At 43.4% G+C, this 15324-nt stretch overlaps 3 protein-coding genes across 4 annotated transcripts; 1 reads left to right on the top strand and 2 right to left on the bottom strand.

Moving 5' to 3' along the window:
* The first annotated feature begins 1236 nt into the window (after window positions 1-1236).
* On the top strand, window positions 1237-6770 carry LOC6494260 (cyclin-dependent kinase 4). 2 transcript variants are annotated; one of them, XM_014907208.3, is made up of 7 exons: window positions 1237-1321; window positions 2484-2703; window positions 4356-4521; window positions 5520-5655; window positions 5712-6040; window positions 6097-6232; window positions 6293-6770. In XM_014907208.3, exons 2-7 carry the CDS (start codon window positions 2574-2576, stop codon window positions 6374-6376), a joined length of 981 nt encoding a protein of 326 aa, XP_014762694.1. In that variant the 5' UTR covers window positions 1237-1321; window positions 2484-2573; the 3' UTR covers window positions 6377-6770. The 2 variants fall into 2 exon arrangements, with proteins under 2 accessions (XP_014762694.1, XP_001960649.1); XM_001960613.4 differs by lacking the exon at window positions 1237-1321 and adding an exon at window positions 1622-1737.
* LOC6496301 (dolichol kinase) lies at window positions 6445-8878 on the bottom strand. The gene is made up of 4 exons (XM_001960612.4): window positions 8543-8878; window positions 7977-8463; window positions 7263-7914; window positions 6445-7206 (listed from the first exon to the last, which is right to left on the bottom strand). The coding sequence occupies exons 1-4, from the start codon at window positions 8689-8691 to the stop codon at window positions 6989-6991; spliced, it is 1506 nt and encodes a 501-aa protein (XP_001960648.1). The 5' UTR covers window positions 8692-8878; the 3' UTR covers window positions 6445-6988.
* Window positions 8879-9240: 362 nt separating this feature from the next.
* On the bottom strand, window positions 9241-14086 carry LOC6496300 (putative fatty acyl-CoA reductase CG8306). Its single transcript, XM_001960611.4, has 6 exons — window positions 13679-14086; window positions 10548-11132; window positions 10383-10492; window positions 9873-10323; window positions 9556-9813; window positions 9241-9488 (listed from the first exon to the last, which is right to left on the bottom strand). Exons 1-6 carry the CDS (start codon window positions 13684-13686, stop codon window positions 9350-9352), a joined length of 1551 nt encoding a protein of 516 aa, XP_001960647.1. The 5' UTR covers window positions 13687-14086; the 3' UTR covers window positions 9241-9349.
* Window positions 14087-15324: the final 1238 nt, after the last annotated feature.

The following is a 15324-nucleotide window of genomic DNA, read 5'->3' as shown; positions in this document are numbered from 1 at the left end:
CACCTGGGCCTCTTCCCATCCTTTTGGGCTTTATTTGTTTGCATTTTCACTTGGGGCCATGGGGGACGTACGTCATCTGCGGATTTGGACGACTGATACACCCTGGTCTATGGGCAATTAACACTTTCGGCGTCACACGCTTTCCACCGTCAAAGCACTAATTTGATTTGGGCTTTAATTTAATATGTTTTGGCCAAAGATCATGGAAATTTTGGCACAACTAATTGCTAAATGGATTGGGTAAACGGAGAGTGTTAAATAGCATTGTCTTTTAAATTATGTTTCCTAATTGGTTTCAAATCTTTGGCGCCAAACTGATCGTGCTTTTCGATATCGAAACTCATCCGTCTGGCGTTGCCAGATGGGCAGAAATTGGTTTCCAACTCAAAGGTTTGAGTGAAACTTATAAAGCTTTCAGGTTATTTATTTTAGTATTTGTTTTTGTCTCTCAGCTAAAAAAATACATTTTATATCTCACTTTCGGAGAAACAATTCATTAAGATTTATTGTTAGCTTGCGCCAGTGAGTAAAATTTGAGTTAAAGTTCCAAATGAGTGGCTCAGAAAATAAATGGCTTGATTTGCTGTTTAATTTGTATTTTATTTATAGATGTATTTTTTTTATTTTATAATAGAGATAAATCTTTTAAAATTTTCGCAAAGTAAGAATATATATTGTCATGTGATACCTCTTCATGTGATATATCTATTCTTTGTTTCTATATTTGTTATTACAAAATCTTGTAATTTGAGTAAATTTTCAATTATACTTTAATTTTAAATTAAAATTATTCCCATTATATAGAATATATTCATATAAGAGTGGAATCTACTCTGGTTTTGTGAAATTAGAATTGGTTGGGCGATTGGCGTTTGGAACTTGTTTGATGGTGGTAACATGTTCTAACTTAGTCCAAGTCTTCAAGAAATCAATGTCATGTTATTTTCTAACAAATTTTTACTTCTTTTTTCACCTTTCGCTGGGATAAGCTTATAAATTTACAGAAATACACTAGAACTATAGCAACTATTGATTACGATTTTGAAAATAACGGTCCAATTGTTACGTTAACAGAGCCTGTAAACTATTTTTTAACAGAGCGCCTAACAGTCGAAGAGAAGACGCTGTTACGAATATCGTAATGTTGTCCGCAAATGGACATCATTTGTTGCCCGAACCGGGTGAAAATTGGCGAAACGGGCATCTCTGTTAGGCACTCTCTTCGCTCTGTTGAAGGTATGTTAGGGCTAGCAGCCTAAATGATGATTATTTCAGAGTATATACCAAAACAACCTAGCCGATCGGTGTTTTACGAATATTGGTAAATTAGAAGATCGGTGTTTTAAAAACCAAATATTCCGCCGCCGGAAGGCACCTGTGTGCTTCTTGAATTCGTGTTCGCCTTTGATCGTGGGGCTCTGGCTGGTTATTAGCAAAAAGCAAAAAAAAAAAAATTTCGTCAAGCGCATTAAAAATTATATACACGTGTGTTTGTGTATGTGAAGATCGCTAAGCTATTGTGCGAGTGTGTGCGTGCTGTGTGTGTGTGTGTGTGTGTGTGTGTGTGAGTCTTGGCAAATAAGAAACACATTTTTTAATATTTAACTAATATTTTTTTCGCATAAAAAAGAAACAAAAATGTTCCCCAAAAATCACCATTGAAATTCAAATACACTGAAAAAAAAGTCTTAAAAGAGAGACAAAAAGAGAACAAGTGCGTGTTATCAGTGGAAAGAGGTTAAAAAGAGAGGGAGCTGTCGGCAACTATTGCAACAATAACTTTTTCTTTGTCCAGATTTAAACACCTAGTAATACTTTTTTCCCTGAAATGTAGCCTCTCTCTTTGTTAGCTTGTTTTTTGTTGTTGTTGTTTGTGTTGGCCCGCGATTAGAATTAATTGACAAAAAGCAACAAAAACATACATATTCTGTTTCTTGTTTTTTTGTTTTTGCTCTCCCACACTGAGAGAAACGGTGACAACCCTTTGCTGTTAAGCTCCAGCCGCCGTTACAATAACACCACTGGAGTTGGGGTCATCCCTATGTATGGCCTGTAAAAAGTAACAGGATGCCAGAAAGAAGCCACAAAACGACTCACGAAAAACGAACGGGGTGGGAGAAGAGAATAAAAAACACTTTTGAATAAATCATAACTAGGGTTGCCGCGATCGGTTAGACATAAAAAATAAAAGTAAAAATACACGAAATCATTAGCCAAGTTCAACGACCGCCCCTCTGTATGTGTGTGCTTCTCATGCTGGGCAGAGCATGTGTAGAATACCAGACCAGAGCACATAGAAGACTTTTTTTTTAGGCCCATTAACACCTGTCACACCAGTCTTTATCGCGAGTGCTACCTTATCTCCTTGGGCAACAGGTCTCCCCCACCCTCGCTCTCTCTCTCTCTCTCTCTCTCTCTCTCTCTCTGAGAGGGAAAAGGATACAGCTAATAGATCGATAACTCCACTTCCGCCCTACTTGCAGTGCTCTGTTATCGGCTCTCCACTGCCGACTCCCTGAAACCTATGCCAAGTCCAAGTGACTTCTGAGACACTTAACCTTCATCCCTTCACGATGGAATCCGTGAACTCCGCCCAAATGCCGGACTCGCCGCCCCAAATGAAGCGCCAGAAGATGTCCAATCCGAAGGGATCCGGATGCGGAGATCCCTTCAGCTACGAGGAGCTCAACATCATTGGAACAGGTAAGCGAAAGCGGATTTTGTTGTTGGGATAGGTCGGGGCCTGGGATTCGGATTCGGATTCGGGCTGGGGTTGGGGTTCGGATAGGTAGTTGGGTTCTGTTTGTTTATGCAAATGCTGGAAATTCGTAAGTAGTTTGTTTACAAACACAAGGTAATTGTATAACTAAGTACTATTTTATTTGATTTTTAAACAAAAAACCTTCAATAACTTAATTTTTTTTATATTTTTTTGGAAGTATTTGTTTCGTTTTATTCATAAATGTGTTTAAGGACCTCCATAATCGATAAAACCCTTAAAATAAACCCCCTGGCAACCCTAAACTTCAGTACTTCCCCTCTATAAGGTCTAACTGCACTTTTCCTTGCATACTTTTCCGGTTCCTCTCGAGGGCTACGTGTTTCTTTGTCTTGATCCCTCTGGGGATCGATGCTCTGACAAGTGGCCTCCCATCTTTTTTTTTTAGCAACACTTTCGAATCATTATTTTTTTTGTTTTTTTTTTTTATATAAAAATATAAATAAACCCAAAAACAATTACGTCATCGAGGTGGAAATAACAGAAACCAATACTAGTGATGGACTTCATTACTGGCCACCCGCCCATGGGCCGCAGAAGGGGGGATCCAAGGGGCTTGGATCTCATCTGTTATACGGAATACACTTACATTTTCAAGTGTCTGTTTCGGTTTCTTTTTCTCTTTGTTTTTTTTTTCGTATTCATTCAATTATTGCCCCTTTCCATTCGCTTTTGCTCCAAGCTCTTGTTGTTTCTGCGCAATTTTTCGACTTTTTTGTTATTTTTATTTATTTTTTTTTTTAAAGCAAATCGCTAGCCCAGTAGCCGAAGTCAAAACGAGTCAAGTCGTGCTTACGGCCTTGTGCTTGACTCCAACTGACGCGAAAAAAAGCCAAAAAAGCGGCACAGTTCACAAGAGCCAGGTGATGGTGGAGGGGGGGAGGCCCTCACCCTGGGGCCAGGCCACCCCCCTTTTCGGTATCATGTACGAGAGTCTGTCAATGTCGCCCGAAATAGTCGGGGTCTGGTGCCCCACGCATGTCTCCGTCCGTCCATCCGTCCGGAGGGGCGATAAATTTCCGGTGACAACATTTAGTCTCTGGCGTGGCATTTCGTTCTGATTGGGATGCTCCCCCTCTCTAAAATATTAATTATATTAAATAGCAAATCAAAAATGTTGAAACTTGGTATTATTTTTAAGGTGGTAGTGACTAAGTGATTTGGTATTTTTGATTTATAGATCCTTGACAATTATTTGTTCCCTGAGGAATAATATACGATATAAAAATACACCCATGACACAGATTAGATCTCTGCTCTCCGTTCTCCGCTCTCCACTCTCCGCTCTCCACTCTCCACTCTCTTTCTATCCAAAGAACTGGAATAGTTTTGGCAATCAGCCGGCATTTTTGGAGCCTCTTATCAGCCCAGCTGACTTTCGTTTCTATTCTTTTTCGCACTTGCCCCGCCCGCACCCCCTTTTTTTTGGCAATTCCCCCACATTCTTATCTGGCCTAGCCTTGGCTCTGCTGTTTCTCTCTGTTTCTCCTCTTTCCACCGCTGCTGATTAGCATTTTTCGTTGTATTCGTATTTCTTTAATTTTCTGGAACTTTTTTTGTATTTTATTTCTTTTAGGGGCCTATGGAACCGTCTACAAAGCTCGGGACGTTAAAACCGGAAACATAGTGGCCATAAAGAAAGTGCGGATCTCCTTGAACGAGAACGGAGTGCCCATGTCCACACTGAGAGAAATTTCCCTGCTCAAACAGCTGAATGCCAGCGATCACGAGAATATCGTCAAGTGGGTATTGCGGTTGGGGTTTTTGAATATAAATTAGACTTTATACTATTGCCATAATTTCGCTATAAGGGGTGTCTGTTGCCATGTTATCACTTCGTTATTGGGGCCGAGGTGGCGCCCCAACTATTTGCCCAGTCATTTGAAAAGTAAAAAATAACGAACTACAATGTCAGGCGCTTCTGTTTATCTTGGCCGACTATATAGCTGCAGTATTTCGCCGATCCGCTGGTAGCCACGGGGTTGGAGGTGCTCCCACTGCCCGTCCACTGCCCCCTGCCTCCCCCACTTCTGTCATATGCCAGTCAAACAACTCGAAAGCGGCGCCGCTTTGCTTTGGCCTGATAACGCCGCTGATTTCGTATTGACATTAAGTAATGGCCAAGCAGCCGTTTTAAATTCAAATTAACAGAGCGCGCGCCTAACAGCCTCGATAACTGACCTGAGAGTCGATAGGCAGCGAGAGCGAATATCGTATGTTGGAAACGGCTAGATCAGACAACAGAATGTTAACTAGCAGATGGCGTTGCTGGAGAGAAGTTTGAAACTGTGGTGTGCAACATTGTTGGTTTGATGTTATGAATGGGGTTTACATTTTTATTATTTCTAATAAAATTAAGTTTTCTTTTTGTGGTAAGAAACCTTTTTGAGTTCTAAAAAATATTTTAAATCAAGACAAGCCATTTTCAGAGATGTACTTTAACATTATGTTAAAGTTGTCTACTCTTTGAACTTTACTCTTTCTGCTATGCTCTCTTTGATCGTTAGATCGTAAAAATGAGCATGTGTTTCTTCTGAGCATTCAGCTTAGTTCCAAAACTTTACGCAGCATGGCCACTGGCGCTAGTAAAGAAAGAAACATTTTATAACAGTCGGTGGGGAAACATCATTTCCAACAAAGAATATCACCAATTCGATGTTTTGGATCACCCCTCCTCCAGACTCGACTATACCCAATACATACACGAATACTTAAGTGGATGTTTCCCCTCTTTTTTCAGACTTTTCGAAGTATGCCAGTTTCTGGAGCGGGACGGCCATCTGATGGTTCTTCTGGTTTTCGAGCACCTGGAGCAGGATCTGTCGGACTTCATTGATAGTTTGCCCAAAACCGGCATGCCAGTCTCCACAGTGCAGGTAGGTGTTATTTTGTTGTGTCTGTAATAGATTCTGAACCTCCTAATCCTCTCCAGCGCTTCGCCCGCGAGCTTCTAACTGGCGTGGACTTCCTGCACATCCACCGCATCGTCCACCGGGACCTCAAGCCCCAGAACCTGCTAGTCTCCGCTCAGGGCCACCTCAAGATCGCCGACTTCGGTCTGGCCAAGACCTACGACGCGGAGATGAAGCTCACCTCGGTGGTGGTCACGTTGTGGTACCGTGCTCCCGAAGTTCTCCTCTGCCAGTCCTACAGCAGCGCAGTGGACATCTGGAGCTGTGCCTGCATCATCTTCGAAATGTTCAATCGCCGGGCCATGTTTCCGGGCAACTCCGAGAAGAATCAACTGGATCGCATTTTCGAGTGAGTTTCAGAGAGACGTTTCCAAAGGAATCCACTTATTGGTCCTCCTTCTTCAGACTTACAGGTCGCCCCTCGGAAAAGGACTGGCCTGCCACCATCTCAGTGTCGAGGGAACAGTTTCCCCAAAGACTGCCCAAGAGACCCAAGGATTTCTGTCCCAGTTTATGCGAGTTCTCCGATGATTTGTTACATGTAAGTGGAATACTCTTCTCTGATAAGGATTTTTAATAATCCCTCTTTGTTATCCTCCAGAAAATGCTCTCCTATGACATGCGAGTGCGTCCGCCGGCCCTGACCTGCCTGCAGCACGAGTTCTTCAAACAGGAGTACCTTTAGCCTCCCGGCCAGGCCACCCAATCCCAGAGAGAAATGGAAGTGACTGCCAAATATGGGTCCAATGTCGCTTTGTTCTTGTTACAATGTTCCTTTAAGTGTAGTGAAGCAATTTGTTTTTTCCCCCAATTATTGTCCGGGCACGGAATGATGAGAATACCTTAAAATGTTTGTAGTCGTAAGCTAAGTGTAAACTGTGTCGCGTCGTATACTTATTAACTGCCGATAAACTGATACCATTTAAATGTGAAACGATTCTCGAGGACGTTCGGTGGTCCTCAAATCGAAATGTGATACACAAAGTTCAGGAATACCTTATACAATTTCAAAATTTTGTACAGCAGCAAAAACAATTTATACAATTTATATATGTAATTATATACACAAGTCAATTGAACTATATTTTGTGTTTTATTTGGGATAATTATAAAAATGTTTAAAATTTAAATTTTATAGGTTTGTAGCTTAGCTGCTTAAAAGTACCTTCTCTAGGGAAATATTATTATTACAGAGCTCTGCTAACACTTAGAATGTTTAATTATTAATTTCTAACACACAAATAAATAATCCAAGGAATGTGATAATCACAACTTATTTACACCCACAATCAACGCTTCAGGCTAGGCCAACGATGATGTAGAATATCAGGGGCAGCACCAGGTTGTCCACCTGGTCGGTGAAAGCCTCTACCAAAGCCGAGTTCAAAGCGGCAAAGACCGAGGCGAACCACTTGGCCTGGGTCATCGCCACCAGACCGAACGCGTCCAGTAGCCAAATGGAGAGCAAGATGGAAGCCACAAAGGCAATGGTGCCCTCCAAACTTCGGGAGGATTCTGCAAGAGAAGAGAGAATTCAAAAAAGGTCTTGAATGCCAAATCAAGCTACTTACTGCCCCATTTGTTGCGTCCAAACTTGGAGCCCACCACACTGGCTGCTGTGTCACCCACGCCCACGGCCAAGACGCCCGAAAGCAGCGCCAGAGTATCACCTCCATAGCAGGGACATGGCGTTAGCCAAATAGGCATTGAGCAGCCAATGAGCAGGCAGAACGGAGTCAGCGCCAATTGGCCCGCATCCTTTTCATCCTTAAAGGAACGGAAAGCTTCCGCTAATCGTCCGGCTAAAGGGGGAACCTCGAGGAGTCGCACCACCTCCAGAACCACAAAGGCAGCCAGAGCAACTCCCGTAGCCAAGTAGAGCAAAGCGCATTCGTAGACCAAGCCGGGTACAAAGACAAGGACGATCAACAGGTGGAAGATTTTGCGCACTCGCGTATTGGCTTTCGTGGAATTGCCAAGCTGCCAGGACACGGTGACGGCGGTCAGAGCCACCAGCAGCAGGTAGAAGCCCAGGATGGCAAGGCGATTATAGTCGCGGATCAAGAACTGGACCAGGGCGATCAGAGGCAGGGGTTGTATCACCGGGAAACAGGTGACGGCCAGAAGAAGCACTCCCAGCAAAGGGTAGAAGGCTAGAGGCTTCCGCATCCTGGGAAACACCAGGAGGGTGATGCAGAAGTTAAGCAACCAGAAGAGGGCATTCTGGAATGGTGATTAGGATACGTTATTTGAAGTCAACTCAAGGAGTTCGCGAGAAAACTCACCACCATGATCTTGTTAAGGTTCTCGAAGTCATCCGCATCGCAGGTCCCGTCGCGAAATAGCTCCCAAAAATTATGTAGAGCACTCAGGGCGAATAAGACCAAACCCTGGACAAAAACAGAGGCTTCTCCGTAGGTAAAGGACTTCTCGAAGCCCCTCATGGCGCTGATATACAGATGCTGGTACGAGACGGTTAGCAGGAAGCCCACAATTACGGAAAAAAGGGGCGATGTCTGGGCCAGGGAATATAAGCACAAGCTGGTAACTGCTCCGGGTAGCAGGCTCACTAGGCACTTGACCAGGATACCCGTCTTCACAAAGGCGTAAACGTAAAAACATAGACTCTCCAGCGCCATTCCGGAGGCGGCGATGGTGAGGAACCACTGCATCCAGGCCTGGCTCTGGCACTGGGCAGGGGTGTGGAGCAGGCGGACTCCCAGCGCCAAGGGCACCAGCAGGCAGAGCCAGCCGCCGGGGCCAGCGGAAGGTCTATGGACGAGATAAGATTTTAGATTTCCGTTTAAAGATAAGCCCCGGATGGGAACTTTGCCCCTTGTCGTTGACTCACCTTGGCGCCATCGCTTTCAGTGTGTATGCATTCTGGGAGTTTCCCCTCTGGTGTCGCACTGCCCTCCGACCCCCTTCCCAACTGGATTGGCTGGAGGCCACCGAAGAGTCCGTGTCCGAGGGCTCGCTTTCCGCTTCTGGGCGCCGCATTCTCAGCTGTTTATGTTTACAGTGGCTCAAAACATTGCTCCAACTCGAAGAGGCCAAGGTTTCTGCTTGTGGCTTTGCGAAAGGTCAAGGTGGAAAGCGCTTTTCCTGCTTTTCCTTGGGAAAGCGCTTTTCCTGCAATTATGCAGCTGTTGTTGATAACACATCAACAAATGAATATCGATATATCGATTTGTTTATTGGGTTTTATGTAGACCAGAGTTAGAAAACGAAAAAACTTATTTGTATTGAAAAGAAATTACCAAAAATACACGAAAACAAGAACCAGACACGCAAATCGTAAATTAAATTGCTTCCCTAACCGGGTAAACGAGTCGAAACAACAAAAAATGTGAATAATGAGAGTTCCACGATGTGGCAGCACTCACGGCCTGTTGGCATTTTCCAGCCCTGGATATTTTGGCGGAATAATTTTAAATAATTTATTTTTAATTGAAATATCTGCTTATTTAATAATAGTAGTATGTTTAATAAGTTGTTCTTTAAATAAATAAATTATCTGAGCTTTTATTATAAAAGAAAAGTTTCGCATTTTAGTTTTCTTATATTTATTTTAAAACCAAACCTCGTACAAATTGCATTTAGCATAAATAACATTGGAGAATGCAGAGCTACTTAGAATGAGAAAATATTCGGCGTCTTAGATCAGTCCAAACAGATAATAGAGAACTGGCAGGATCAGAGCCGCCTTGGCGCCGGAAACTCCCGTAACACACACGATCAGTTTGAAGATTCCGTACCAGAACGAGAGCTGAAGAGCCACATGGAGACCCAGGAGGCTGATGGATAATAAATAATTTACCATGATATAGAAGCGTAAACAGTCTATTTCCTTAATCAACTTACATCTTGTCCTTGCGACGCGCCTTCTCCAGGTTCTTGGGAGACTCCTTGCTGAGGTACTGGCGAACGCCCAAGATGGTGTTGGCAAAGTACTCGTCCCACGTCAGCTCCCCAATGTCGATGAAGAACTTCTTCTTGTCCGCTGCGGTTGTGGTCTTGGAGAGGGCAAGTAGGCGTTTGCTGTCGAAGTGCCACTCCGTGAAGATGAAGCGCTCCAGGGTGTTCAGAGAGTTCCACACATTCTTGTGAAGTCGGACGAGGCTGAAAGTGAGGAATTGCGATTATAATCTGATTGGAAATTAGACAGAATATATACTCACATGGGCCTACCGCCTCCGATCTTTGTAACCAGATCCAGGAAAAAGCCGGGAATAAAGTGGAACAGAATAGCGCTCAGCCTGAAGACCCAGAGACTCTTGACCAGTCGTAGATTGGGATACCACACGGCACTGTTCAGGGGATAGTCGTGCAGGTAGCCATTGATCTTGTCGGCCATCAGTTCGAAGCGGAAGGGCTTGTAGGTGCTGGAGGTCAGGTGGAAGATCTGCAGTTCAGCCGGACGACCGCCATTCTTGGCCTGCAGTGAGTTCACATAGTAGCCGGTGGTTATGATGCCATTTACCACCACATCGATGGGAATGTAGTCCATGATAATGGATGGATCGAGGGGCAGACGTCGCAAGATACCCTTGGAGGCGCCCATGAAGAAGCCCTGGGGTCCGTTCTTTGAGATGGTCCACCCGGGAATGGGTTCCTTCCAGGCAGCGGTGACTAGGATAGAAAGATCATCGATTTAGTAAAGTTTACCAAGTAAGAAGATCAAAACTCACTCATGCTGGGACGAACAATGCCGCAAGGGAACTTGCTGGAGACATTGGCCACCTCGTGCTCTGCCAGGTGCTTGGTGAAGGTGTATGTATTGGGGTGATCCTTCAGGAGTCTGTAATACATATATGTTATTAGTAAATAGTCTGGGAGATCAGATATATACTTACTTTGGTTCCAGTTCCTTGAGAGCCTCGTCATTCAATGTCTCGGCCAGCTGAATAATCTTCTCTGGATCATCGGGAGAGGGGTAGAGCTTCTCCTCGACCTTGGTGATGTAGGCATTCACATATGCACTGGACACATGGACGAGGGCATCCAGCTTGGTCAGCTGCTGGCACAGCTCCACCACCCGCCTGGTGCCCCTCAGGTTGATGTTGGTCGTCTCCTTCAGGGACTGGAAGAAGTCCAGGGTGGCGGCCGAGTGGAAGACCACATTGACGTTGTCGATCAGGATCTGGCGATCCTTCGGTGAGATGCCCAGATTCTCCAAGCCGACATCGCCCTCGATTGGCACAATCTTGGAGAGACGCGACTCCAGCTGCAGTTCCTTGAACTTGTCGAAGACGGAGTTCTTCTTCAGCTCCTCGAGGCGCTCCTGGACGTTCTTGCCCTTCTTGGCACGCATCAGGAGATAGAGGGTGCCCACGTTGGGAACCTCACGCAGCAGTTTCTCCACAATGGTGACGCCCACGAAGCCAGTGGCGCCCGTGATGAACACATTGCGTCCCGCATAGAAGTCTGTGATGGGTGAACTGGAGGCGGAAAGAGCAGAAGAGTTTTTCTATTAGCTACTCTGTTTATATAACCACTGCGACGACTCCGTCTATATTTACAGATGCCATAAAAGATGAACCAAACTTTCTCTCATCGCCCATTCAAATGGGCGATCGGCGGCGGGGCCAGCTTACGACACTCGTTCACCCATAAAGCTCACCCGGGGAGTTCCGGGGAAGTGTGTGTGGCTGCCGAAACCAGTTTCCCTTGGCGGTCCCCGGGCTGGGTGGGTTCTAAGTGCCCATTGACGAACCCCTAATATTGATCTAACTAATGATTTGTTAGCAGGTGTCTGGCAGGTCAATGCTGGAATTCAAATCCATCTCGTGGGAGTCGACTGCCACTCGACTGGAAACTTGTCTTTCCAGCAAGCCGCGAATTAAGCAGAGGTACTAACTAAGCTGGTTAGCAATTAATGATTTTCCATCTCGTGGACTTGTGCTGAAGTGTGATTTGTAGATTTGTTCATTAGGGATAATGGGGGAGACTACTTGGGCACTTATTAGTAGGAATTCAGGCATTCAATTAGGTAACCTTAGGTAATCCCCTTACAATCTAATGGAAAATTGTAACACACACTCCTCCATCTCTCATGTACCGGGGAGACAGTTTCCCAACTTTCCGATCGACTTACCAAACATACAATAGTGGGCCTCCAACACGCAACATGATCATTCAATTAGCCAACCCCTTCGCCATCGCCAGCGCATTTCTCTTTTAATGACCTCCATCGCATCTCCAGCTAGCCGTCTCCACTTTTTTTGTTATGCCAAATGATTTTATAATGGCGATCATTGAGGATGATTTGTTTATTTTTTCTTTCGGATTCCCCCCCCAGTGTCGCCGGTGCGTGATATAATTTTCTGCATAACTAATGGCATTCGGATGGGAGCGAGTGCAACATTTCCTACATTTGCATATTTGCAATAAAAAGCGAATGCAAATTTTCACTTTTCAGCAATTAAAGGAGGCCCTCGAGGCGGCAAACACACTCCCGGAGTGAGACAGAGGGCCGCTGAAGCCTTCACAGGTGCTGGTGTTTACTCACAAGACCCGCCAGTCATCGTCCAGGGCCAGGCTCGAAGCTCAAGAGGTTGTTGGTGAGCGCCAAAATTAAGCTTTCACTTTGCGGCCAAGACGAAAGGGACAGGGGACCCAATCAAGACAAATGGCCAATAATTTGCCAAGCTTTGTCTTTGGGTTTCCGTCTTGCCATTTGGCTCTAATTTGTTAGCCATGGCTACTGTAAATTGGCCTCCTTATCAGCCTGCCATCAAAAGTACGCTTTTGAGATTAGATTTTCCAGTTGGCCTGGCCAATGTGGGCCATATCTGGGCTAATTAAGTGAGGCAATTTATGGTACTATGCCAGCACTTAAAATTTCTTTGAAATTAAGTTTTGCTTTACCTTCAAATTAGTAATGGTTGAAAACTTTAGTTTAACTATTGTTACAAACTATAAAATTATAAATCACACATAACGTTTAACTGAATTTTTAGAGGTGGCGTCTAGAACCCCTATATCATTAGCCCGAACTTCAACTTAATGGCTGCCCCACCTCAACACTTAAGGGCCTTTTGGCTTACTTTGGGTAACTGACCCTACCAACTACCGCCAACCTTGTGGCGGCCCATAAATCTCCCCACTTATGGTTATTAATGAACGTTCCGAAAATGTTGTTGCAACCTGCCAGGACACTGGGCAGGGCTATAATATGTAATGATCTTGTTTCCCTTCGGCTCCTTCCAATTGGCAACCTGTAATTTTCCGCTCGATTTCCGGCTAAACATTTAAGCCACTGGGAACTGGTCGCCACATTGACGTCATTAATCAGCCAAGGGGGCTGGCCAATATCAGAGAAAGGGGGATTTCGGCCAGGTCAAAGTTGGTGTTCACTAACTGGTATCGTGACAATGTATCTGCATCTCATTTTCACACAAGCTGCTAATAAAACTTTCCATTGTTTGCGAATGCAGGTGGGCTCTCAGGTGATAGATTCTCGTTCGGGAAGAAAGTGTCTGACTTAATGACCTGCTGGCGGGTCGTAATGAAACAGAATTAGTCGCCAACGCGTCAACAGCCGGACTTTCTCAGAAATTTAAAAATATAATAAAGGCCATAAAATAGAAAATTTTGGCATCTCAACCGAAGTTATTGCCTTTCAAGCTCCAGACTCTATAATCCTAACTCTGTAAGCTAAGCTTTTCGTAGAATTTCGGAGGTAAACTTTCGGAGCTTGTTTCGAGCTGAAATCTAACACGGTCGTAACCAAAGTTCAAATTGATTTTAGAGATACACTTAGCATACGTATCTCCTGGTGCAGATATCTTTCGGATTTCGAACTTTGCACCGCATTTCTAACCTCACAAAAAGAGAGCTCGAAAGCGGTAAGAAGAAATGAGAAAAATATGAGAAAAAAATGAGAAAAAAGCCAGGCCGAAAGTTGTCAAACGGGCTAGCTAGCCAAAAATATAAGTAACAAAGTCAAAAACCGTTGTTTTCGGCCACATTGAGTAACACTTACCTGGCCATGGCTGCTCAGCAGGTGTGGTTATTATAGCCAATAAACAATAGTCCCAAATAATATAATCCCAGTTGCACTTTCAGATATTGTATCTTCTTCCAATCTTCTTGGCTTAGAACGGATGAAATTTCTCTTTTTCGCGTATTTCTCTTATTTCTCTTGTTATGCCTCGTCTTCTTTCTATATCTTTTACTCCACCGTTATTGTTGTTGTTTTTATTATTTTGTTGTTGCTGTGATGCGACTGTAAACAAATTACAAACACCAAGGCACCTGCACGAGTGTGAGGTATCTGTGTGAGGCGAGAAACTGTGAGATCCGATCTCCGATTTTCGAACCTATGCCGGCCAACTGGTAAACTCCAACTGAAATTCCTCGCCCGTGGATGGCTGCGGAAATGTGCTCGGTCCTCAGATACTCAGATACAATTTCTCTGCTTCCTTATCTTTCAGCTCGCCGTACTCTCACCGCTCTCCCTGAAAAGAAGAGAGAGTCCCACTGCGATAGTGTAAGATACAGTGAGAGCGTACAGGTAAACTCCAACTGAAATCAGTCGCCCGTGGCTCGAGAGCCGAGTGACCCGAATGTTCATCATTATCATCCAAGTCGGACAAACCAGTTATCCAGAGGCGTCTCAGGCAAGGGGATCCAACACAATTTATTGCCTGTTGATGGTTTCACATTCTCCAGAGAGATACAGTTTCTCTGCGAGTTTATCTATGGCTCACTGTACTCTGACCCATATCAGTAAAAAAAGAGAGGGTTTAATTAACTGAGAGAGTATGATATCTATAGATCTAACTCTTCCCATAAAATATGTACTTTTCCCACTTACCAAGACTAATATAGGCTTAAAGGATCTGTGTTTTTGACATGCTAGCTACTATATCCCAAATAGAAGAGACTTCTTGCTTTCCACATTATTTATATTTGATATATTTGACTTTAATGCATTTATTGTTCAGCTTAAGCAAGTTTCACTGTATAGCTTTTAAAAAGTAACGAAAGGTGTCGCCACTAAGTTTACACAATAGAGGTCGCTGCTGTTTCAAATAAAATACCAAAAATAGAACCCTTTAAATTGATATAACTCCTTTTAAAATTTAATTAATAGAAAACACTTATATCGATCCAAAGAATAATTACTTTGCCAGAATTTTTAAATGTTTAATATTTAATTTTAAATTAAAGTATGCCAGACATCACGTTACTTTATTCATGTTTTATATTCTCTTTCGTACATATGTAGGTGAATAGAATCTAAAGTCAAAACCTCGCATATAAAATGCAATTCACAAGTCGCGACTAAAAAGAACTTGCAAAATGCTGTTTTAGATTACTTTTGGTTGACTTTGTAATCATAATGTATACCACAGTGAGCCTTGTCGGAAGTATAGAACTATGGTATATCTTAAGGTAATATTAAACTCATTTTATTTTCTTTATAGTTATAGTTATAGTATAGAGCCTTTTTGTTTTCCACATTATTTATATTTAATATACATGTGTTTTATGGTTTTTTATTGTTCAGCTTAAGCAAGTTTTACTGTATAGCTTTTAAATAGAAGTTTACACAATAGAAGTCACTGCAGTTTTAAAAAAATACCAAAAATAGTACCCTTTAAAATGAAAGGAGCTACCTTTTAA

The sequence above is a fragment of the Drosophila ananassae genome, chromosome 3L (assembly GCF_017639315.1).
Source record: "Drosophila ananassae strain 14024-0371.13 chromosome 3L, ASM1763931v2, whole genome shotgun sequence".
Taxonomy (NCBI): domain Eukaryota; kingdom Metazoa; phylum Arthropoda; class Insecta; order Diptera; family Drosophilidae; genus Drosophila; species Drosophila ananassae.
The sequence above is the reverse complement of the archived record's forward strand: the minus strand, read 5'-3'. Positions and strand labels throughout refer to the sequence as shown.

Bases quoted from the DNA above. Each gene is read 5' to 3' on its own strand.
- LOC6496300 (XM_001960611.4), bottom strand. The intron at 10,493-10,547 runs GTAAGTATATAT...TATGTATTACAG, and splicing joins CTCAAGGAACTGGAACCAAA to ACTCCTGAAGGATCACCCCA. The intron at 9,489-9,555 runs GTAAGTTGATTA...ATTATCCATCAG, and splicing joins GCGCGTCGCAAGGACAAGAT to CCTCCTGGGTCTCCATGTGG.
- LOC6496301 (XM_001960612.4), bottom strand. From the start codon at position 8,691: ATGCGGCGCCCAGAAGCGGAAAGCGAGCCCTCGGACACGGACTCTTCG. The intron at 7,915-7,976 runs GTGAGTTTTCTC...TCACCATTCCAG, and splicing joins ACCTTAACAAGATCATGGTG to AATGCCCTCTTCTGGTTGCT. The intron at 7,207-7,262 runs GTAAGTAGCTTG...CTTCTCTTGCAG, and splicing joins TGGACGCAACAAATGGGGCA to AATCCTCCCGAAGTTTGGAG.
- LOC6494260 (XM_014907208.3), top strand. From the start codon at position 2,574: ATGGAATCCGTGAACTCCGCCCAAATGCCGGACTCGCCGCCCCAAATG. The intron at 5,656-5,711 runs GTAGGTGTTATT...AATCCTCTCCAG, and splicing joins TGCCAGTCTCCACAGTGCAG to CGCTTCGCCCGCGAGCTTCT. The intron at 6,233-6,292 runs GTAAGTGGAATA...GTTATCCTCCAG, and splicing joins TCTCCGATGATTTGTTACAT to AAAATGCTCTCCTATGACAT.